This window comes from Pygoscelis adeliae, unplaced genomic scaffold, assembly GCF_000699105.1.
Source record: "Pygoscelis adeliae isolate BGI_AS28 unplaced genomic scaffold, ASM69910v1 Scaffold101, whole genome shotgun sequence".
NCBI classification, from domain to species: Eukaryota; Metazoa; Chordata; class Aves; order Sphenisciformes; family Spheniscidae; genus Pygoscelis; species Pygoscelis adeliae.
Window position 1 is genome coordinate 8,543,809 of NW_008824238.1, and position 24,887 is coordinate 8,568,695.

General features: G+C 37.8%; 1 protein-coding gene across 1 annotated transcript in view; it reads right to left on the reverse strand.

The window, feature by feature from the left end:
* Positions 1-2,531: 2,531 nt before the first annotated feature.
* LOC103926207 (serine/threonine-protein kinase Sgk3) overlaps positions 2,532-24,887 on the reverse strand; it is a 34,593-nt gene continuing 12,237 nt past the window's right edge. Inside the window, exons 4-17 of the mRNA XM_009335047.1 lie at positions 22,923-22,995; positions 19,980-20,055; positions 14,158-14,245; positions 12,084-12,133; positions 10,796-10,853; positions 9,916-9,999; positions 9,688-9,819; positions 9,355-9,467; positions 9,098-9,134; positions 8,898-8,984; positions 6,664-6,759; positions 5,656-5,811; positions 4,458-4,547; positions 2,532-3,466 (exon numbers count right to left, since the gene is read on the reverse strand). Of these exons, the coding sequence (XP_009333322.1) occupies positions 3,296-3,466; positions 4,458-4,547; positions 5,656-5,811; positions 6,664-6,759; positions 8,898-8,984; positions 9,098-9,134; positions 9,355-9,467; positions 9,688-9,819; positions 9,916-9,999; positions 10,796-10,853; positions 12,084-12,133; positions 14,158-14,245; positions 19,980-20,055; positions 22,923-22,995 (1,311 nt within the window). The 3' untranslated portion in view covers positions 2,532-3,295. The remainder of the gene's footprint in view (positions 3,467-4,457; positions 4,548-5,655; positions 5,812-6,663; positions 6,760-8,897; positions 8,985-9,097; positions 9,135-9,354; positions 9,468-9,687; positions 9,820-9,915; positions 10,000-10,795; positions 10,854-12,083; positions 12,134-14,157; positions 14,246-19,979; positions 20,056-22,922; positions 22,996-24,887) is intronic.

Genomic DNA, 24,887 nt, shown 5'->3' on the forward strand with positions numbered 1-24,887 from the left:
GTGCCTCCCCCTCCGCCCGGCAGCCGCCTGCCCCAGCGGGCTCAGCCTCTCTCTGCCACCACTACCAGCCTCCTAAAGGGCAGCCCCCCCTCCCTCCGTACCACCTCTTCTGGATGACTCTGCCCCATTGAGGACACAGCTACTGTGGGGTGCACTGCCTTCGCTTTACTATGGCCACAGTCCTAGGCAGGTCACTAGAAAAGGGTCAGGCACTGACAGCGTAGTAAGTACTAAAAGACAACGGATTTGTAAAACAATTTTTCTCTCTTTCATTAATAAACATCGCACATTTAACTGCTGCCTTTAGCATGCCAGCCATTCGCAAACTTAGCTCCCAGGACAGCACCTCTGAACTCTCTTTTTCTGTTGTATTTCAGTTTGTGTTTTTCCAACTGCCATGCATGTCAGTCAGTCCATCTTCTTGTCTCTCTCTCTCTCCCTCCCAGGCCAAAAGACCAGTGAGGCACCCTTCCTCTGCTTCTACAGCACCAGAAGAGGCCTACTCCTCACAGGGTTCAGCTGCACCTTTCTGGAAGGGGAGGAACAATCCCCTTTTGCTACAGACAGGCGAAACCCCCTTGCATTAGTCACAGACAAGTTTTACCTCCTTTTATTACATATCTGCCAAAACAGGAAGGGAATACCACAGGTGGTTCCTGTGTAGGTTCTTCGACAGTCTCCTGTCTAGGCTTTACCACCACTAGTGCTTCAGATGCCACTTTTCAGCGCAGGATGGGTGAAGGGACTACTACACTCTGAAGCCATCCGTCTTACTTTGAAAACCAGCATCATGAAATGCAGAGAGATGCAGAACGAGAGCACTGAAGTATTGTGAGGCTTTACTGCTTGATGTCGTACACAGAGTTGGTTATCTTTGGAAGTCCTAATCTGACCAAGGCATTTCACAATATGAACTTATAGTAGAAGAAACAAAATGAACTTAAGTATTGCAAGTGATATATTTAACACATTCACACTTTGCCAGAAAGGCAGAGCCTGCTGAAGGAAAAAGTTTAATAAGCAATTATTAAACTGCTCTCCCAGAAATAACTTCAACTACCACTGCCATCTTTTTTTTAATTAAAAAAAGGGGGGACGAACCCCCAAATTTATGACAACAAAAAAAAAAAAAAGAAAAAACCCCTCACCCTAGTCAGGCAGCTAGGTATAGACATCTTGGAAATGCAAGACAAAGAAACTAAAAGAGGTGCTAGCTCCCACAGCAACAATTTCTGAAGTATCCCCTTCTCCTTCCCATCTCTCTACAGTACTGTACTTCCTTGCTGGGAGAAGCAGAAGGCAGCTACAGTATGTGCTTCCCTGCCATAAAGAGAAGGTACTAGAGAGTAGCCCACAATAATTTCAGGAGTATACAGAGTAAAAACTCAGTATGAGGATGGATACTTCCTTTCTTGCAATCAATTTCTGCTTTCCAGTCCATCAGAAAGACATATGTTTAAAAAAAAAAAAAAGATAAGGCTGTTGCTTCCAAGAGATTGTAACTGCAAGAACAGGATTCATGTAGTTGTTGGTTGTCCTGAACATCTGCATAGCTATTTCCAAAGAGCGGCACCATGGAAAACGAGTGCCAAGCCACCAGTCCGCTCCCACAAATGGTACAGTTCCCTCCTCCCTTCCATGCCAACGTCAATTCTTACTTTTTACCCAGCCACCTTCCAACAGCTCATGTAGCAACTGCTCAGCGTCACTTAAGCACTACGCAGGAGAGAGTGCTATAGGAGATACTCCCCGAGACAAGCAAGGAATCCTGTTTTAGTTTCCACTTGTCTGATGTTTCACTGTTGACACAACATTAATTTCAAAAGAATTACGATTTGATACGCTCATTTCCCCAGTATTCTCAATTTTTAACTGATCTTGATGCAATATAGATAGCATGTCTCTTAGTTCTTATTTTGTCAAAAATGAGACGATTTTAGATACTGAAATTTATCTAACATTTAACTCTGGCTACTCATCAGTGTCTTATCAGACTTCTCTCAAATCAAGGCATTTAACTGAATGTATTTATGAACAAAAAAACCCACAGAACATTTTTGAAGTAACAGACAAAAATAAGTTGTTATTTACAAGTAATATATATAATAAAACTACTACCGTGATAGGCTTTTATACACTGTAACTGCAGTCAATTTTTGCATTGTTTAAAAAAATTTCCTTAAACAGAAATTGTTCAGAATTATCAGTTTGTCCATACACGTGTATGTTATGAGAGATACAATAGCTTTTCACATTCTAAAAGTTATCAGCGTAATTTACATTTTTTTTCCCCTAATATCAAGTGAAGATTTAAAAATGGTGCAAACTGGAACACAAAGACAAGTAGCTATGAACGCTGAAATACAATCTATCTGGAACATATTAGTGTTTCAAACTATAAATCCGTGAGAAAAATCCCTAATATTTGGCATGATCCCCTCACTGCCCACCCCCAAAAGGTCAAAGCAAGATAGCCTTTTAAAGTAACAGTGATTATTGCATATTGTATCTTTGGAAAAGCAAGAGTTTTAACCAAAAATATTTTAATGTAGTTGAAATATAGACGTATTTATCTCAAGGAGGAAAGAAAAGTAGAACACATGATCAGTAATGTTATCAAATCAATCCAGTTAGTTTGTTCTTTCCTCGCTGTGAATAAAGCCCCATACCTCAGATAATCCAGTTGAGTGAATGGGTACTTCAGCAAGGGCAAGAGCAACAATCCAGTTTTACACGATCAGCTTTTCATTCTGTAGAAGTCCTTTAAGAATCTTGGTCTTAACTTATATTAACCCCTCATTTAAGTGCTGACAGGTAAATTAACATGTATTTCAAACTGATACAACAGGGAAAACATTTACCTTTTTTAAACCAGGATATACAAAAGACGAGTTGCATAGTTACAATTCAAGCACAAAGTCACCGTAAATAGGTACAAAAGCATTTATAAATTTACTAAATTTGCTGCTGTTTGTGCCAGCCAAATCTTAGATAGGTATGAATGTAAACTCGAAGGGATTGAGGAGAACAGTCAGTGTTTTTGCTTAAAAAATATGTAGAGAATGCTTTTTAAAGGTTTTAAAAAATATTTTCTGCAGCAGGAACAAACAGTTCAAACCCCAAAGCAAGCCATCCAAAATGCCCAAATTCCTCCTATACAGCAGAGAAAGTTTGTTCATAGGTTTCAAACTTACATACAAAACGAGGCACTAGTTACACTATTTTGGAATGTGTCCATAACCCTAACATTTCAGTTCACCGCAAGACTTGCAAAACACTGTTGGCTTCTAACTTCCTAGGAAAACATGTCTTCAGAAGGTGGTGCATATGAAAATCCAACAAATGCATCGTCCGCCTCTAAGACACTGGCATTAACAATGTTGTAATCGGAAGAAACGCAAACTGAGTATGGGACCATTTCTTCTGTAAACACAGCATCAAAATTCCCAATATCATCTGGTCCAACCTAGAAAATAGAAAGATCTATCAGTTGTCATATTAATACTGTGTTTTAAACTTGCATTGTCCTTTAGATTTCAAATTTAACTCTTGAGGCTATGTCATTCTTTCCTCTAAGTACAGGAAATTTAAGGAAGCACACCACAGCATCCCCGAAAACAGTTATTAAAAGCCTGCTTGTTTCTTTTAGGCTGGTGTTCAGGCCAAAGCTTACACACCTTTATGATCTGATAAACCTAAAAAATATGAAGAAATGTCTCCTTAAATGACTGTTAGGGAGATGCAAAAACTACCCCCCCCCAACCAAAACCAAACAAAAAACCAACCCCAAATATCAAAACCCGCCAACAAAAAAACCCAACCACACCAAATTCTCTTTCTCCCTTTTCCATCAATACTACTTTAAGTGTTAAATTCTAGCAACAGTACTGTCGTTATGATAGGTGTGTTACTGGGAAGCTGATCTAAGAACTAAAGCATAGTAATATTTAGTCACATCGAGAAGAGACAAGACAGCTAAGGCTTCTTCACCAAACAGACACAGGCTCAACAAAAGGTGATGCTCTGATGTGACTTTAGGAAGGACTTCCCCCCCCTCCCCCCAAGTTTTTGGACAAGCAGTCACAGGTTGACACAGTTTAAACTAATGGGAGGATAAAGCAAAGCTGCAACTAAGGCTTAATAACTACCAAAAAAGCAGTAAATTGGTCTTTTGGAAAGTCTTCAAATAAAGAGGCTATCTGTATTTTTTTCTTTGGTCTTCAGACCCCACAAAAATTGACAGTACTTTGACAGGAATGAGCGGAGGAAACAGTGATATGTCAAACTGAGTTTTAAGTGAAAAAAGACAGTATCACTGCTCAAAAGCGTGACAGCTCAAAAGGCCAGTCAGCACTGGGGGGTTCCCATTCTTCACCATTCTGAAACAAACATTCTTTGCAAACAGATGAGCCCTCAAAGGCAGAAAGTTGGCAGGTATGAACTAAAACAGCACCTACCACATTAGGATTAAATGGTGGCGGAATCTTCTTCTGAAGAAGATCAGTCCAGCTGAGAGATTCAAAGAACGGGTGCTTTTGAATTTCAAGCTGCAGTAAGGAATAAAGATTTTATGTATTTCAGAAATCCATCCTGTGCATCACAGTAAATACTACTTCAGACTGCATGCACATAAGGAAGTCGAGTCCTTCATCAGTTTATTTATTCACAGTTTACTTTGCAATAAAAACTGTAGTTGGTAAAAACAGCAATTAAAATTTGTTAGCCTGCCTCTACAAACTGGTTTCCTTTTAAGATCATATTTTTTGCTTTTATGCCTTAAAATCAACCACCTTGAAGTCTACCACAGAGCAAGAATGTTTTCTCTGTCAGTATCTCTGCTCCTGCCTTAAAGTTTCGTTAGTTTTTGTGAAGCAGATAATTGTCTGAGAAGCGGCTGCTTCAACAACTCTGCACTATGCTTACTAGTTATGAAGCAGCAAACAGCTATGCTAAATGCTACCATCCTTTCATCTTGTTCCACACTGAGAAGTATGACATCATAATCTAAATGCTCTGTTACAAGGTCAACAGACTACCTAACGTTAAGGCTGCAAACAGACGACTATGAACATCTCACAACTAATGGATGGAAGAAGTCCTTCTAGATCATTCCTCATCGCACAGTTCTGAAGACATCTATACTTTCTCGCATCACCTTCTTGCAAACAAAGGTTTATGTTGTTACACTGGGAAAACATTTGCCATGATTTTAAGGCTAAAAAAAAAAAAAGAGCTGCTGTTTGCACGGTACTAGTCTTCCTCTTTATCTGAAGACTGTTTTTCATGTAGTTAGTTAAACTGACATTACCAGAAAATAGCCTTTTCTTTTGATTATTTCCCAGTTTCACAATGAACAGTGAAACCTACCTTAGTACATCTTAGTGACTACTACACCAGGAACTGTGTTTCCTTTGCTGGCAGGTACAGCAGCAGCCAAGCTCAAAATACTTATATCCCACGACAATCACGTCTCTCCTATCCCCAACAACTTTCAGGGATTGACCACACTAGTGTCTTTAATGAAGAAATAAAAAGGAGGAAAAGAGGCAGAACAGAGCAATCTCTATCTCCACCTATTAAACCTGTGCTGTGCACATAATCTGGGTCATGTCCCTTTAAATGAAGTACCGCTTGATAAATTAGGACATTACATACAAAATCTTCCCTTGCTCCAAGTCTGCTTTGCCGATCTTTCTCCAAAAGTTCTTCCAGAATAGACCAGGCTGTAAGACTGATTCCTGGGCGCAAAACTAGGGGTTTATGAAGAATATTCTCATACATCTCAGCAACATCACGGCAGTAAAAAGGAGGCTAAAAAATAAGAGTTATACATGAATTTGAAGCCACATGCGACATTTTGTTTCATGTGTTTGGATCCATAAATAATTCTGTAAGAACTACAAACTGCTAGCAGTGAAGAAGAAATCTACCTCTTCTTTTGCACTGCTAGCTTCTAATTCAGTCATCACCATTGCCAGATCTTTACACTTGATAGCTTCCCCACCCACCTCCTCTTCTCCTAATGTGTTCTCACACTCTTAAGTAGCCATAGATGCCATCCGGCTTCAAAGCTCCCATCGAACTTGCCTGAAAAGAACATGGGAGTGGAAAAACAAATCTAACTCCCTATTTAAGGTCCTATGGGAGGAGATAGAACTCAAGACAACTAACAGAACAGATTGTTACTGGAGTGATTGCATATGACTAGAAGAAGCACAGTAAGATTTTTTTGTTTTAATGCTGCATCAAGAATTGGAAAAGCTAGGAGAAAAATTCTGGGAGACCTAAGTAAAAAAAAGTATTTTAATTTTATTTATTCCAGTATTTAGCAAAATTTCACGTATAAGTTGGGGTTTTTTATTGGGTGTTATCACTGCTGATGCAATTTACTCTCTCATTCCCTCAAAGTGATGACTACTTGTCTTCATCGGTGTTGATGACCAGCAGTTCACTAGAAAGCAAAATTTTAGACATCAAGAGGCAATGCAAAATCCAAAAGAGAACAGGTGCTACGTTAGGTATAAGACAAACTGTTCATCCATTTAAGTGGAGTATTTCAATAATTTGCAAAAGTTAGCATCTTTAACAACACTCCAGGGTTACTTCACATAAAGGGGGAGGAGGGGGGAAGCAACCCCTGCCCCCCACATATTAAGTACATACCAGCCCATAAAGCATTTCATAAAGAACTGCACCAAGGCACCACCAGTCTACTGTGTTGTCATAGGGCTGCTTTTTAATGACTTCTGGTGCAAGATACTAAAATAAAAAAATAAATAAAAAAGTATTTTAGAGCATTAGGCTAGCAAGAATAAAACCTAGGTTTTAGTCACATCACAATAAACACCTTCAGGAAAAGTTGCTTCATAGCAATTGTAAGACTGCTAAGTATTTATCTTATCCTTCAACAAACCTGGCAAATACTTCATCGCCATCTGGTCATTTACCAAGTAGGACCCCTGTTTTCCCAACTGAAACAATACTTCCCACGCACTATTGTTTTGCCAAACTACTTTGCCACCTCTGTTATGAAGCTTGTTTTACATTTCAGATAGGTTGCTGCACTGTTGCGGCAGCAACATCTCTCAGCAAGCTGGCTACTAGCCATGCCTACTCTGCCATTCTCAGCCTGTATGCTCTCCACCCAGCACATAAAAATGAAAGGAGAAGATCTTAATTCTGCTTCAAATCTATCACTATTGAGAAATTGTATGACCTATATCAAAATTGTATGACCTATATTAAGTTTCACTGTAAATCTCAATGAGGGCATGAGTTGTGAGTTGCTAAATTAGACATTCTTGTCAAATAGGTATCACTTGACTGATCTGTGATAAACATCCAATACCATCGAACACTGAATGTCAATGCTAACTGGTTTCCATCTGCCTTGCAAGAAATCTACTCAGCATCTCAGAGCTTACTAACACTACAGCGCAAGGACAGCCACTTCATAATACGAGACTATTCTTTGTGAATATGTAATATAAAATTACTATGGATGGATCATCATCATCGCAGTCCTCATCTACAGCACACACAGTTTCTAACCTCTCAAAACAAGAGGATGATCACTTCTATCATTCCAGTATCCAAATTCTGAAATTTAATTTACAAATAGATGATAGCATTGTCAGACAAGGCACAGACTAAAACTCAGTTTGATTACATCAGTCTTTCTCAAACTTTCTGTATGTACGAGTGCCCTGTAACTCATTTGTCTACAGATGACCCTGCAAAAGCATGAAAAGCAGCTGAAGAACTTTGAACTCAACTGCTTTTTCTAATCTTTCACAACCTCCTTTGAGCTTTTTAGGTGTTGGAACTCACCAAGTCATTCAACTCAGTGTCTAGGAACACTGAGAAGATCATTACACTTCCAGCAGGATCGTGAAAGATTTGAATATGAATCTCTGATTAGAAAGGCTAATACACAACTGCTATGTTTAGTCTTGATATTTTTAAGAACTCATATGAAGCAACAGCATTAGCATCCTCCTATGTTGCAATTCATGCAAGTCCAAGGTAAATGTGAAGACTAAGCCTCTGAACACGGGGTTTTTAACCCACAGATTTTCTCAAGACAGATCCAGTGTTCTATATATTGTCCTTTGAACTTCCCAAAATATTCAACAAATATTGTTTCAGCTCACATTTACCATTCAGCTTGATGGATTCCTACTCTGATCATAACTAGGATAAGTTGTCACATGTTGCCACCGGCTTCTTTTTTTTGAGTTCAAACGTTTCAGCTAAATGCTACTCCTCACTCATCCTTCACTGCCTTCAAAGGCCTTTTCTGTAATTTAAAGTATGTTTATCAAATTCTCAAAGCCACTAATCCTGGCATTTCAGTGAATCCCTCATATGTGTTCAGGACTTCCAGATTCTGAGTTTTCCAGCCTAGTTTTCTTAGTAAAAAGAGACAACAGAGTAGAATAAACTCAGTCAGCAAGTTCAGTTTCACGCATATGCAAAATTTGCTCAAGACTCACAGATCTTAAATCCTTATAAACTTACTAAAAATCAGTGGCAGAATGTGCTAAGCAGATTCATATTGCCAAATCTGTTGCAGCTGTTACACAAGCTAACTGTCCTGTGTCTAGCCAGCAGTCAGGAGACATGGGAGGAACAGAATGTTTGAAAAGGGCTGGAAAAAAGGAGGAAAAGATGCGTTATGGGATGTGGGTAGTAAGTAGGAGACACTGTGTATTAGTAAAAAGGACAAAGAACAGATCTGCAGGAAGCTTGTCTTTGGTTTGGTTTCATGGAAGAGCTTGCATAAAAGAATGCAAGTCTCCAACTGTACAAAATGGAGTATTTGATCTTCCAGTTACACAAATATTAATAATAGTCATTAATTACTAGCCAAAAAACCGCGAAAGTTGTCAACATACTTCTGGTGTCCCACAAAAAGTTGCAGTGGTATCAGAACTTGCAATCCCTTCTTTACAAAGTCCAAAGTCCGTCAACACAACGTGACCCTGTTTAATAAAGAGCGGTATTTTAAAAACAGAACATGGTCAACATGTCGATACACGTACGTGTCAATTTTGTGAGAGAACACAGAAAACCAAAAATAATATTGCCTACTTACTAGTGAATCTAGGAGAATGTTTTCTGGTTTTAAATCCCTATTTTAAAAAAGAAAAAAATCGTATTAATTCAAAACAGCAGTCACTAACACAAGAGCTTCAGAGGCAAGGACTTTTATTCTTCAGCTGAAAGCTTCCAAGTTTTGGTGAAATTCTTATGTTCGAGTTTCCCGTAAGATGATTTCATGTAGTGGTTTTTATTCAGTAATTTGTCCTATTTTGAACTTCTGCAGGACAAGGATACATTTCAGAAACTTACCTGTACACTATATTTATGGAGTGTAAGTAGCCCAGTGCACTGGCTATTTCAGCAGCATAAAATCTGGCTCTGTGCTCAGGAAAGGAACGTTCTCTTTGTAAGTGAAAGAACAGCTGTAAATACGCAAATAGTAAATAAGAACATTACACACAAAACCCCAGGTTAATAACATATAATTTTAACAGTAAAAACTAATTTTATTTAGCTGTCCATAATAGGATTTTCAAAATTGGGAGAATACTGATCACAGCCCATTGTAAAGGATCATTTCGTTCCTCCCACCTAGAATTAGCAAAAATAGAGACTCAAATCCAAAACGCAACCACCACATACCTCTCCTCCATTAACAAAATCCAGGACAAAGTAAAGCTTTTCTGTTGTTTGGAATGAGTAATGTAATCCCACCAAAAATGGATGTTTCACATTTTTCAAAAGCACATTACGTTCAGCCATAATATGTTTTTGCTGTAAGGAAGTAAAGATCAATAAGTAAACAGGAATGATTTTGTAATTAAGGGAAAAGGGAAGGGAGGTGGGTGGAGAAAGAGTATTTCTCTTCACCTCTTTCCTATTAAGAACAATTTTTTTCTGCAGCACTTTGACAGCATAGTATTTCCCATCCAGTTTTCGTTTTGCAAGAAGAACCTGTGAAATCCAAAACAAATGAAGAAATGTGCTTGTTGCAGTTCACGTTTTATTAGTAGTATTTTCATCATTTCAGCATAACTGGAAAGTATTCGTGCTATTTTTTCACAATAAAGTTTCTTTGCTTTTAATATAGTCAATCAGCAATATCATCACCAATAGAGTGAGCTTACAGTTCAGTAAAATCTGTCATGATAGTGTTATCATGAAAGACTGAATTATAACATTTATTTTCCAGGACCTGCTGAATCTCTATCAAGACCAATTTCAGCTCGTTTTATAAGTTTTACAGATAATTTAATGGAAAACAACTTGAAAAATAACCTGAAAACAAAGATTTAAAGAGGGATTCTCTGTTGCATCTTTGTAGAATATCAATATTTAAGTCACTTTTCAATGGCCTGTCGCTCACACTGCTCCATAGCATTAGGGGTTTGACAAAACAGTCCATGCCAAAGGGAAATGCACGATTCGTACTCCAGCTTCTGCATAAGCACAGGGGTACCTCCCTTCCTCTCTGGGGGAAACAGAGGATCCCTATTGCTCTTAACGAGAAAGGGAAACCCTCCCTTTTGTTACTCCCAACAAGTGACAGAGGCAGCCAACTGCCGCACCAGGGAAAAAATGGCAGGGCTATAAAGAAGCAGCAACAGGGATCCAATACGACAGTTTATATGCCACCCTAGACTGACACCACTTCCAAAACCTCTGGCCAAGTCTAGCCAACAGTCACTATGCACAAGACACCAGCTAGCATCCTTGCACCAGGATAAGACACAGTAATAAGAAAGCTCACCTTGCCAAAGCTGCCTTTCCCAATGACTTTCAGGAAATCAAAGTCTGTTGGTTTGGCACTGAAAGATATTTAGGAAGGAGACAGGTCATCTGAGTAGAAATTACAAGCTTTATAGCTGTATGGCAGTCTAGTGTAGCCCTTGAGTTGTAATGTGAGAAGAACAGTCTGTTGGCACCTTCCTTTATTCTTCATTCTACCCAACACCTAGACTTCTGCAGACCTTCCCTTGGAGACGACTCCTCTGCATTTTGCAATTCCATTTTCCTCCAGGGAAAGTGTTCAAGTTGCATCCTTCGAGTTTATTTTATTTTGTAAGTTTAAGATGTAAAGGAGGAGCAAGTGGATTCTCAAGCTTACATGAGGGAAGGAAGGACAGACCAAGTTTGTTATCTGTTCTCTCTTTGCTTATCCCCTCCTTCCCTCCACCTATTCCTCTCTCATTTTAAATTACAGCGAGAGGAGGGATGCCCTAACACCTTCCTCTTCTGTGTGGGTATGTATGAACTCACTCTCTGTTTTTCCACTTCCCACATCACCACTCCTTTCAGTTATTTCCCAGGATTCCCTCACTTTTTCCTAAATACAGTGCAGAGGTATTTTTGTCAGCAAAACCATTATCCATGTTTTCAAATTCCAAAACAACAGTTACATCACCATACACCTCTTCATTTATTGCCCCTGAAGGGAAGTACTCTTAAATTTCATTTCTTATTGTAATCTATTAAGCATTTTCCTCCTGTTAGCCCAGAACAAATCTGTGAGGGAAGCAAAACCAAAAGAGCAGTCATCTCCTAGATGAGAAAAGCACAGATTCACACAGAACTGAGAACAGAAACTCTACAGAAGACACCAGAGAAGCAAGTTATGACGGCAGTAACTAGGTTTGTAGTATCAACAAGACAAGCTGCTCCTTTGCCATGCATTAAAACAAACTTGTTCTCAGAAACTGTTCACATTCTTAACAGTTGTGCAACCACTCCCAAGACTCGTCATCTTTGCTACAGCATCCTTAAGTAAAAGGATAGCAGCCTAACAAGATCGGAAGGTTAAAAGGAAAAAAATATTTTAACAGCGGTTGTTTATGTAGCACAAGATTCAATGTTTTGCTTCCTCCTGAGCAGTACAAATCAATAAATAAAGGCATATATCCAAAGAACTTTTCATACTATTAACTATTACACTCAGTCTAATTTTTCAGGTTTTAAAATTAATTTTAATAAGATTTCATTAAAATAAAGATTTTACATTAAATTTAATTACATTTTAATTCAATTTAATTGAAACCTACTGAGGATTTCCAGATGGTCCCAAGTTGATATTCTGTGAGGTAGAGTTTAGCTGTTGGGAGAGACAAAGAGGTTTATTTTTAGTTTTTTGGGGGGGTTTTGTGGTTTTTTTTTTTTTTTTAAATTCTCTCTTGTATTTCAACCAATATTCATTTCAAAATACTCTACTAATTTGCTCAATCCATACCTTCACACTTGTTAAATTAGATTTCTGAAGAGATCTAACATCCAGATTGGGAACTTCATAAGTTGAACTATCTGCCCACCATCACCTCGTCACATATTATTTCTACACACATCACATACAAGAATGAAGATAATAAAATAGTTGTGTCCAGACACAGAGGACAAGATTAGGAACAAAAATTTAAGAGCGTGTCAGCAAACAACTTGTTCCTCATCCAGAATTTAACCCTTTCTGTATTTGCTCTAGGAATATATTTTCTACCTTTTATTCTAAATTTTCCAAGATCTTACCAATAAAATAACTTTAAACCCACACTGTTTATGCAAGCAGCATTAGTGAAAGACATGGTGCTTTAAAAAAAAAAAAAAAACAACCAAAAAACAACAAAAGTGAACATTCTCCCCGCCCCAAGAAAAACATTACCGACCTTTTCTATCCTGACATTAAAGGTTAACTAACTCAATTCCAGGAATGGCATGAATCTTACCAGTACACACCCAGACAGAATTTGTAAGTTACAGGGAGAGGAGGAAGCCACTGTCATTTAGGCAATTTTCTCCCTTTTGTTTCTGATTAAAAAAGCAGTATTTGTACCCTCATTGTGGTTTTGGACTTTATCAGAGAAGGATAAACTGCATTCAAAGACAAGCCACCTGGGGACAGGCTAGCAGGCATCACAAAACCAGTACTCCTACAGCAGCAGAAAATGCCCCGACAGCAGCGCTGGATGCTACTATTCACTAATAAGAGCAAATCACACAATAGTACTGGACGGTTTTAAAAAAGCTACTATATAAGTTTTAAGATTTTTCTTTTCTTGAGGGCTTGTTCTTGTTCCTTATTCTTCAGCTTCATCACTTACAGTAACTACGAGAAGGTGAATTTTCTATCAAAAAGTATGGTCCATTAGCTCTCTTCCTGTTTTGGAATTTGTTGTGGCATGACACATCGTTAATTTTCCACAGAAGGTTTAGATCATTCCACATTATTTAAAATACCTTTCAAAGGAGGAGGAAACAGGTATTTTAAATTAGAATTTTGCTGCATGCTCACAGTGCTGTCAAGCACTTAAAAAAAAAAAAAAAGGCAGCAAAGACTGGCATCTTTGGAAGTGAAACTTTCAGAAAACACTAGATCTGCTGTGGATCACACACAAACCAAAACAACAAATCTTACATCTTTAAGAGGGGCTGAATAAGAAGAAAAGTACTAAGATCACATCTGTATGCCAAGAAGCAAGCCATAGAGAAAACAAGTTTAAATATGGCACTTCTGCCTTCCTAGAAATACTACTTTTTTTTTTTTCCCAAACAGCACTGTTTCTGGAGGCTGTAAATTAATTTTCAGAGAATCCATCTAGCTATGTAGTGGCTTTTGTGACAAAAAAGGCTTCAGACCTCGCACAGTGTTATATGTGAAATGATATCAAATCCATCCTTGCTCCTGAGTGACTTTTAGAAAGACTGCATTCCCTCCTCCTCCTTCCCGAGAATTATATTCCTCCCCCTATTTTAAGAAAACCAACACATAAGCAAACAAAACAACAATTAAACATTCACTCTCCCCTGCTCCTTGCCAGATGTTCTTAGCAAGAATCTTTGAAGAGATTGCAAAAACTGTGATAGCTAAGCTATGACTAAAGCTGTGTTTCTTTAACCCATATAGCAAGTGGGGAAGAAGCAAGACAAAGCTAGCCACCACTTTTACCCCTCTCTGCAGTTCACATCTGACAGAAAAATATCTTACAGCCCACAGTGGAACACATTTGTTTAAAAGAGCATGGAGGGGATTTACTGCGAAAAAACCCAGTAATTTTCAGTAAACAATATACTTAAGATTGCCCTCAAGTAACTAAAATTTAGAAGACACTTCTACTTCTGTTTTACTACCTTCCGACTGCTCCTTTCATCTTCATCTTCAGATGGATCCGACTGGTGTTTTGGGTTATCCATCTGAAGAAATGCTCTGACATCTGGGCTAGAAACACAGTTAACTTCATTAGCACACCGATAATCTGCATGATTTTCAGCCATAACTATACAAAGCATAGGATTAAACAGCAGTGTACAGAGGAGTTACTCATCACAAAGTTTTATATTTAAGTTCTGGTAATTAAGGACTGTATACAAAAAATGCTTTTATAGCAACATAATTCAACTGCTGAATGTGTTACATACAGTACATAAAATTTTCCACTTGCAAAAAACCTGACATGCTAAAGTGTATGTATGTGAAGACTTCATAAGGAAACGCTCTGCAGAACTGCATTGAAAGGTAATTATCAGAAGAAAGAACACTATCCAAAGTATGAGTTCTAACTGGCTAGCAACCACCAGGAAACCAACTTTCTTTCAAAAAACTGAAGAGTTTAAAACCGTTTTTAGTTTTCCAAAATTAATGAAATAGTCCAACACAATACAGAATGAAATAAATAGTCTGTATCCCAAAGAGAGATGCATGTCCCAAGAGGCACGTGGTAGGAACATTCCTGTCCCCATTCACTTTAAAGCGGAAGACGGAGATTTTGCATTCAGAATGCATTCTAGCTGGGCACTGACAAGACAACGAAAGAAATCCTTCCAGTCAGATGCAGGACGGAAACACTATCCTTCAGGAACCAGCAAGAGAGACTACAAGCTTCCCACAGGAATAGGGGAAAACATCCCTAAGGAGATGCATTTTAAGGCCAGCATTGGTTTCTAGCTTCCGTCTTGGTGGGGCCTGGGGGAGGAGGACTGGGACAAAGGACAGAAAGTAAAAGAATTCTGAGAACCCGCTCCCAGGAAGCAAGGCTTACCCAACAGTAAGTTCAAAAGAAACTAATGTCTTTCTTAACCACAGCACAGTGAGGGAGTGAAGAATAATGTAATACAAGTGAGGCAAAATTAATTCCTAAACAAATGGATATCACGTATAGCCTATATACCACTTGAAGAGATGACTTGAATCTTTCAAGTTCCTTCAGTTCACTAAAGGCCACCTGCTTATCAAGGAAGAATCTTACCAAAATTGTAAGTTTTTTGAGAAGGTCTCAGGGCAGCCACTGACAAACTCTGCATAAGCCATTCAGTACAAGAAAAGCATTAACTTACTATGGAGCTGCTCTTTTATCTTATCCCTAGTATATATAAAATAGGGTAGTTTTATGTAAGAAGCAGACACACTTGCTTTGCTATTTTCAATCCATGTCACCCTCCACACTTCTGTGAAGTGAGGATCAGAAGAGATGAGCTGTTTCTGACATTTCTCCAGCTCCTGTATTTCACATTAGCATTACTGAACTTAATTCATGTCCTGTGCTATCTGAGGCTCCCAGTCTCCATTGCTTACATTCTGTATTCCTAAACCCTATTCGAAATCTGTTTGTTACCTTCAGCCTTTCAGGTTTAAAATACAGCAACAAGACTGGTCACACAATTTCCCACCACCATTTCAGTTTAATTCTTCCCATCGTATATGAACTCCAAATTCTGATCTATTTCAGGGTCTGTTTTGCATCCTGAGTCCCAGGAAGACAAAAAATCACTGTGGTTTGAATATTGTAGTAATATTGGCTCATGATGCAACAATTTAAGTTTCAAAATCTTTGGATATCATAACATCAAGAATATAAAGTTATGGCTAATGCTTTTCACTAGACAGAACAACAAAACCAGACCTTAATTACCTTTCAGCATTAATTATTCTGGACAACTGGGTGATTAAATAGAGCATGTTGTAATACATCTCAAATAGTTACTATAGTAACTTTGTCCATGACTGAATTCACAGCAGGAAAAAAAAACCAAAACGTTCACAGTAAAAGGCTGCTGCACAGTTGCAGGGCATTCAACAATCTCCGCAATACATGGCAGCCAGAAACATAACTGATCAATGTTACATTGTTCACATTTGTAAATTTAAAAGCACTGCAAAGAAGTAATGATTAAAAAGAAAAAGTTTAATGTACCAACTTCTTAGCCAAGATTGCAGCAAATTATGCAAAATGCTATACAGATTGGTAGGACTTCTATGCTATATTAGCTCACAAGTATTAACTCAATGTATTTTAAAATACACTAAAACTATTCCTAAAATAAGCTCACATATCAAATTAAAAGGATCAAGAAGACAGTTTACAGGGATGCTCGATATACATTGTACACACACAACAAAAGTTGTTCTTGTCTGGATTTTTATGATTGACTGGATAAATTTAGTTTATGGATTATCTCTGAAATCCACAAAGGGGTGTCAACCTCTGCCTAAATACAGTTCCTTCTGTGATACTCATTCTGCATTAGCCTTCCTGCAGAAACATATGAAGCGGCACAAAAATTTTGGACACACCCACAAATATGAACAAGCCCAAAAAGCTACACAAATTTTGAAGCAAATGGTAAAATTGTCAGTGACAGAACCTTAATGTTTAAGACACACTTTATTTAAATAATGGTGCCCAGCTCCTCCCTCTTCTCCACTCACCTTTTAAAAAAAAAAAACAAAGAAACCAAACCACTATCTTTCCTACAGAAAGCAAAGGCTCTAAAAAGCCACAGTGATTTTAAAAGAGCACAACTAGTGTAATGCAAGGTTTGCTTTCCTCAACACGGCCTGCAATATCCTACAATCCAGGGGTTTCATACTCGTTTTTATATTCATCAGACTCTGAAACCAGAAAAATCTAGTCACTCTGGTTTTCTTCTAGGGAACAAATGCAGAACCCCACTTCTCACTTAAGGCAGTGGTAACTCATTTCCCCGTACAGGTTGCAGGGTATTGTCATCCTTGAGTTCTTCAAGTGTTACGCAAGTGTTCTCATTTTCATTAAGAAGCTACTTTGGACTATTTAAAAATAACTACATTACATCTTTAATGCATTCTCTATTATACATTTGGATTCAAACAAATTTTCTTTGGACATGTTCTGATAGACAATTAAATGCATTACTTTTTCAGTGAAGGCCTACATTTGAGGGGGCGAGCAGCCCAATTTGAATAGTTGCTCAGTGATTTAGGGGGCCTCACAGTGCTCACAAGCAACCAACTCCCAGCTCCTATCCAGTCAGCAAGGGCAATGCATTATCAGACCTCTATCCCTTCTGACTTTTTTTTGCAACATCTGCATTCTATCCGCAGGAGCAAGTTCTCAGCTTGAAGCTAGTCCACTTAACTCCCAATTCGGTCTAAGCCAATCCATCTTGCCCCATATTCCATCTGACAACGATTGCAGGAAAATCCTTAACAACCATTACAGGGTCTCTCTAATCACTCTAACGCACTTTAGGTTTTTGTTGGGTTTATTATTGAGCAGAAAGGTTTGGCTTTGATACAATATTCAACAAACATGTCAGACCCAAGAACAAAGTCCACTGAAGGAAGGGGGGGTGGGGGGTCGGAAGAACACAGTGCTGCATGTTTCAGAGAATAATGTAAATATTATCATCTTGGACACACTGAATCTGACATCTGTACTTTTCCATTCAGATGTTCAGGTGCCTTCCCTTCCAGAAATGAGGACATCATCATGAACCATCCTTAAGCTTTTAGTGAAACAGTTTTCCTAGGTAGGACTTAAAAATGTGACATCCTGATACTGGTTTTAATGCTTAAAAGATGTAGTGGAAGGTGGACTTCCTTAAAGTTCTGTGAGAATGCATAACCCCTAAGTCTTTCTTGTACATTACTAACTTTACGTAAGTTATTTTACCTAATATCAAATTTAATTACCACATTAAAGCAAAACAGTCTAAGAAAGCAAGGATGTGGACTATCTGTGAAGACTCAGTCACCACATATTCCTTGAGTAGTTTCTAGCAGATTTTACCAAAAAAAAAAAAAGACAACCACGGTCATAAAGTTTTGGTATTTCTTCACTAATAACATTAATTGGCACATAGAAAAGGTGACAAATTATGTAATTATTAATATGATTTGTTGCAATGGAGCACTGCAAAAAGTAAAAGCTCACTCCAGAAAAACAAAGTACCCTGCAGTTATTAAAAGAAAAACACAGAAATTACTATAAAATTAAATGCTTTTGCACTGAATTGTGAATTAAAGGCTTGCTTTTTCTCCCACATAAATCACTGTTACTTTAAGGGTGGGGCGGAGGAGAACAGCACAAGACAAACTTCAGTCTCTATTTTGTTTTTATGGTAGAACTATGCCTAATAAGCTTTTTATTTAACACACTTTCAACAGCACCGAAACACTTTATAAGATCTATTTCTCAATACTGATTTAAGTTAGTTTTAATGGATCAGACAGGCTATAAGTGCCACGTTAAAGAACATAAGATTCAGCTACAGATGTATTTGAGTGTAAAACAGTTTTAAAAGCTCACAAAAATTTAAGGCGGCAAGTGAATTTGAGGTTTGGCTTTTTTTTTTTTAAGCACACAATTTTGTGATGGGCATAAAAAAAGAAAAGTACCATTTTACCTTTGGAGAACATATATAGTATGTTTTGAGACAAAGTATTTTGTAGTTGGACATACTGACAACCAAACAGGGGTGGGGATTGTGCTAAATAAAACCAGTGTCCTTTCCTAATGTAACAAAACAGATTAGCTTTCAATAATTAGTTATTTTAAAGTGCTTTCTATTCTTTCCCAGAAAAGAACACGACTACGACCACAAACCTCACAGTATTTGTTGTAGTGGAAAACTATTCCACCATAAAGACTTTGTTTCAAAATTTTTTCCACTTATGACAAGGAAGTATATATAAAATGCTCAGTTTTTTCCAAAAAAGAAAGGAAGTACATATTTCAGGTTAATAGGACATTAAATAGTTCATTTGTTGGAAAAAAAAAAAAATCTGACTGCACACTGCAAACTGCAGCAATATTGTTAGATTTTTTTTTTCCTGTGGGAAACTGGCAGTTTCACAGGTTGTACAGATGGGCTAATTAAACAAAGCGTATGTATTAAAAACATTTACTCAACACTAAAGCCAAACATAGAGGGTTATCATTTTACTAGTTCAAGTAACATAGAAAGCTGCATGGATTTAGTTTAAACTGATTAGGTATAGATTTAAACTGAAAGAAAAAAAACTGCAGTTTACCCCCCAAATCAGTTCACAAACAGGAGCGCTGTCCTCCAGATTTAACTGGAGCTGACTCTAGCATATCACCGTCTCTCATTCATCACCGTCCCACTGATGGAGGTTAACACACCTGCAGTTCTTCTGATGGAACAGTGTATGTGCAAGCTTATTCATTTGCTTTAGGCAGGTTAGCTTGGTTATTCCAAACCACCTAAGCAAGCTGATTAAGCTACTTGGTTAACAGGCTTAAAACAAGTTCTGGAGTAGACACATGAACTGCTCTAACAAAAGGATGCAGGCAGTGACTTACTCCCAGGACTACGTAGTAGCAAGTGACAGTGGAGTCTTCAAACAGTAAAGCTATTGGCAAAACAAACACCTGCCCTACAGCAACTGAGTTTACACTGGAGTCTGTGCCTCTTGAACTAAAATTAGTTAATTGTCTGCACGTTTATTTGTAGATCAGTTTTCAGAAAACAAAGGCATCTTTATAATGTTCATCAGTCTGTAGATTTTTTCCTGAAGGAATGAACGGCCATATTAAAGTTTATTTATTATATTTAAGAGCACTGAACAGGTAGGATACATTTTCTGGTTAAAAGTACTTAATTTGCAATGTTGTATTTGACATCTCATGTCTTTTAAATAGTCCTTATAAAACAGAAATGAAGCTACTTACTGGTTGCATAGCTCTGGCTGTCTAACTAAATTCTGAATGAATTCATTCAGTCCTGCTCTTCTCTGTTTAATGAAATCTGGGGCGGGAAAAGAAAAAAAAAAAAAAAAAGATTTATTAGAATGATCAGCCAGGCTGTGAAAAAGACTTATTTTCAAATTTAGTTTTTTTTAGGACTTGAACAGCACTTAAAGAGAGATTGGTTCATGATTGGTTCTGTACATGAAAATCACAAGCTTAAAACATTCAAGTAAGGTGAGAGAACAAATTTCAGTTTCTCTGCTACACTACCTGACAATGCAGAAAGCCAGGTGGATTAAAAGCACACTGAATTGCTCTAAGAACAGCATGTAACCACAGTGGGCTAACCTGTGCAGCCTTTGTTGCAGGGTGAGCCCTTCAGGGCCTGATTCCACTCAGAAAAAAGCCACAGGCAAAACTTGACATCAATTGCACAAGTCAAGTTTTTACACGAACAGTCCCACCAAGCAGCATAGTTCCATAATATACGTATGGCAGTGGGAAAGTTGCACAATTCATCCAGCCAGCAGGCACTCAGATGTAACCATTAAAGATAATTAATTAAAATGGTGGGGTTTTTTTTTCCATTTTGGACATCATCTCTAATGTAAAAAAAAAAAAATACTCAGAATCTCCACCTTCATCCAAAGCTTAACACACGTAACTTTTCTTGAGCAATATGGAAAGATACACAAGAGACTTGAAATAGAAAGAGAGCTCTAACATGAAATAAAGTGTAAAACAGAATAATCTAGTCTTTCGTTACTCATATCAACAATAATTTGTATGGAAAAAGAATACTTAACTTCTGTATTAACTTTTAAGGTTTTCCAATGATTCTTTCTGTCACATATAGATTACTGACAACTATTAAAATTTTAAATTAAAATTAAATTTCAATTAAAAGCTGTATTTCAAATATTAATAAAAATGTTCATATTGTTTCAGGGATGTAATCCCTAAACCCTTGTTAGGGCATTTAATAATCCCAAATTACTGACATCAAACAGGAAGGTAAATCTGCATAAAGATCTTACGGGAGTCACCAACATCAGCAGTTTCAGTATGGTGGATGTACAATGCAATCAGCCACACTAAGCCTACAGCTATCCACGCTGTTGAAGATAAAACACCTGCATCACATCGGCTCAAATGTATTCTGTAATTTTCTAGTTCTGTGTTCCGACTGGTTTCTATGATTTCCCTCTGCCCCATTTTTCAAGTTAGAACAAGATTAACTTTAAAATAACCTAAGCGACAATAAAAATGGAGTGTTTAGATGACAATGTATGTTATGACAGTATTTTTGGTACGACTTTGGGAAAAGGGATATATAAGTTTCACTCTACTGCACTTACGACCCCAATGCAACAGTACAATGCTGCATACCCAAGCATGGACTGACAGAAGTAAAATACCTTTCCACCATTTGTAAAGTATGAGACTTATTTCAGAAGCCAGCAGAAACATCACATCAAAGCTTCAATAAATCAGTGTTAAAATAAAGAATTATTTAAATGAGCATCATGGCTCCATCTCCACCCTGTCCCCCAGCAAGAAACATCTTGAGAACTATTTAGTTTCTCATGCTTCAAGGATTTCAGGATAGTTCATGGAAATTTAAAACAGGTCTGAGGACTTTATTAAAACTATATATGTAAAACAAAGTTTTAGGGGTTTGGGTTCCCCCCCCCCCATTTAAACTCCAGTTTCCTAAATTTGACTCCAAGAAATCCACCTGTACATTTGGCTGTACAGCATGCATGACATTACTACGTCTTCAGCCAGCTCTGAAAAACCCAAGGTCAGAGGAAAGGAAAGAAACCAAACCAAAACAAGAAGTCCCTGTAGACATAATACATGCAGAACTTTTGGCAATCATTTACATCTTCATTTGAAGCGGACATCAGAGCCTGGGTACTTGCATTTGATTATTTTAATAAAAAATAAAAAGGAGTTTCATGTCAGGATCCAGATGATTAACTGTCACTGCCAAAAATTAATTTGTTTGAAACAACTCTCAAAAACCCAAAACAACACATCCCAATAAGTTCAACACCTTTGGATCCATTTGTTCTCCAAATGAGAAAATTACATGCTTGAAACAGGTGCAGGAGGAGCTGAAACTACAAACACAGTCTGATCACATCAGCAATCCAGGGGAGGCTGGGAGGTTCCCAATGACCACCAGGAAAACCCTGAAGTAAAAATGGCCTGAATGAAGCGTATAAACACAAAGAGCAAAGGCCTGGCCTCCTGTTTGCCTTTTTATTTATTCATCGGTGGTGCCACCTAGGTTAATTCAATGCACTTTACAAGTGATTTTCCATTAGTATTTTGATGTGGACAAAGCAAGCTTCATTTGCACCTATCACTGCTAACTGTATCACATCATGTTCATATCAGACAGGTTTCTGCAAATGGAACAACAGGAAGAGGTTCATTTTCATCTAAACTGTACAAGGAAGCACATTTAGATACAGAGAGTTCAAAAGCCTTCAAAGATAAATCCTTTAGTTATTTCATTTTTCAGAGGGGGGGGGGAAAAGTCACACAAAGGAAGTTTAAAATTTACTAGGCATACGTTTAGAAGAATATGGGTTTTGGCTTTTGCTTTTATAGAAGAGAGATTACACCTGACAGTTCAAAATCTCTCATAATCCTGAATATGGGAGGGTTGGGAGGAGCTATAGCCTTCAGCGCAAGAGAGGCACTGGGTCACTAAGCAATACTTTGTTCAAGATCACAAGGTAGAATACCTACCTATGCTAGTTCCTGTTCTTGACTGAAGCATGATTAAACTTTGCTTTAGTCACTGTTTTGAGGACTGGTGTAAAATTCATCTAAGATAGCTTCTTGTAGACTGGAACAGATCAATTTTCATATAAAGAAACTGACAAAATGAGTAACAAGATGATAACTTACCGGGATCAAAATTATCTCCAAATATTCTTTTAGCTGGAATCTTCAGATTCATGGTGGGAAATTGCTTCTTTAGCTGTAGACAAAACACATACAATTGGATTGTGCTTAGACATCAAAGTACCTAGAAATAATTGCATTTTGTTTGTTTTCTGACGAACAGTTTGAACATCTGATTATTAGTAATTCTGCTCCTCTCTACCATCTTCTCTACTTATACATTTAGGGGAAAAAGAAAAAACAAACCCAAAACAACCTGTACTCAGCTTGTTTGCACCAGTCATACCCTTTTAAATTCAAAGGCCATCTCACTTTAGAAAGCTATGGACTACTGCAGCTATCTTCTGCAATATTGGCAAAATGATTTTCCACTTGCCTCAGATTAAAAAAGTAAGCTAGAATTTCAGTCTTGGTTTTATTCTCCTCTTTACTTCTTTCCTTCATCAATTCTCTATCTCTCTTCGGTTTATTTTTTTCTTGCCTGCTTACAGAGGAACATACGCATAAGGTTTAAGATGGGTCAGGGATACAGGCCTCTGGTTTTTGCCCAAACAACATTCTTAAAGCTTCAGACACCACAGGTGGTCTACCCCTAAGCCAAAATTGTAAATAGATGAACAGCCTGTTTTACAATACTGCATTTGATAATTTGATTATATTCTACACTTGATAAACTGACCAGAAGATCGTATACAACAGTACTGAATTTATCAAAAAAACCTGACATGAATCAAGCTTTGATTACATTTGCTTCATCTTCAAGCACTCCAGGGAAGAGCAATCTTACTATCGTCCTCTTTAAGAGATTAGTTTTCTAATACAGTAGCTGGCAATTCTTCTTTCCTTAGAAACATCGGTATCTCTTCCAGTTAGTTGGTGTACTATAGTATATGAATTACACTGAACAGAAACTGGACTAAATGTCCTCCTGGTTATGCTTCCCCAGGACCTCCACCACTACACACGTTAGAAAGACCAGTGCTGAACCAATTTCAGCAGAGCAATGCTAATCTGAATAGCAAGAGAATGTGGCAAAGGGAGCCGGATCACCAACACTCACTCTGCAGGTATCGAAAAGGGGATACTTTGTTTTCGCATCACTTGCAAGTCTATCCCAAGATGCAGGCAAAGCATAGCATGGTGCATCCAGGCTGACTTCAGCTCAGACCTTGTGAGACAGCTCCAAGCTCACTGCCTGCATTTGTACACCACTGTCGCATATAAATCCATGTACAGCGAGGCAGAAGGGAAAAAAGCCTGACTACTTCCCGTTGGGGCAATGAAAGGGAAATGGAGGCACAGATAAGCAGCTGGTAATCTTTTCTTATGGGGATCACAGAGGAATTATTCCTTCTTTTGTTAAAGCATGAATTGTGGGCTCTAAACACGAGGAACTGGAGAAAAGCATGGACGCAGGACACATAACAGACTGCACATCTGAGCAAGTATTTGCCCCACTTGCCCACTATGTAAAACACACAAAATCCTCTTCTAGCAACCAACCCAAGAAATCCATACTTAGTTGCAGAAGAGGCCTATTTTATTTGGACCACTGCCACAAAATTTGGCTCTGAAACTGCAGGTAGCAACTGCCATGACTGACTTAACAGAAAGTTTATTTTAAGAAACAAGGATTTGTTCATAGCTTTCAGTACTTCAAAGTAAAACACTTATTTTAAGAGTTATTTATCTATCTAGATGTTTTAAGTTTTGCAGTGATTTTTACCATCATGAACAAATGCACATTTCAGATGTTTTGACAATCAGTAAATTGCAAGTTTCTCTCATTACACTAGGATCCCAAGCAACAATAAAAAAAAGTGACAAATAAGTGGATTTTGAGTTTGAAATTCAAACAAACCAAAGTTTAAAACACCCACCCTGTCATTTTCTTTAAACAGGCTCTTATGGTTACTGAATGTTGACTGAAACTCCTCAATGAAGGAATTAACTCAAACCATAATGCTG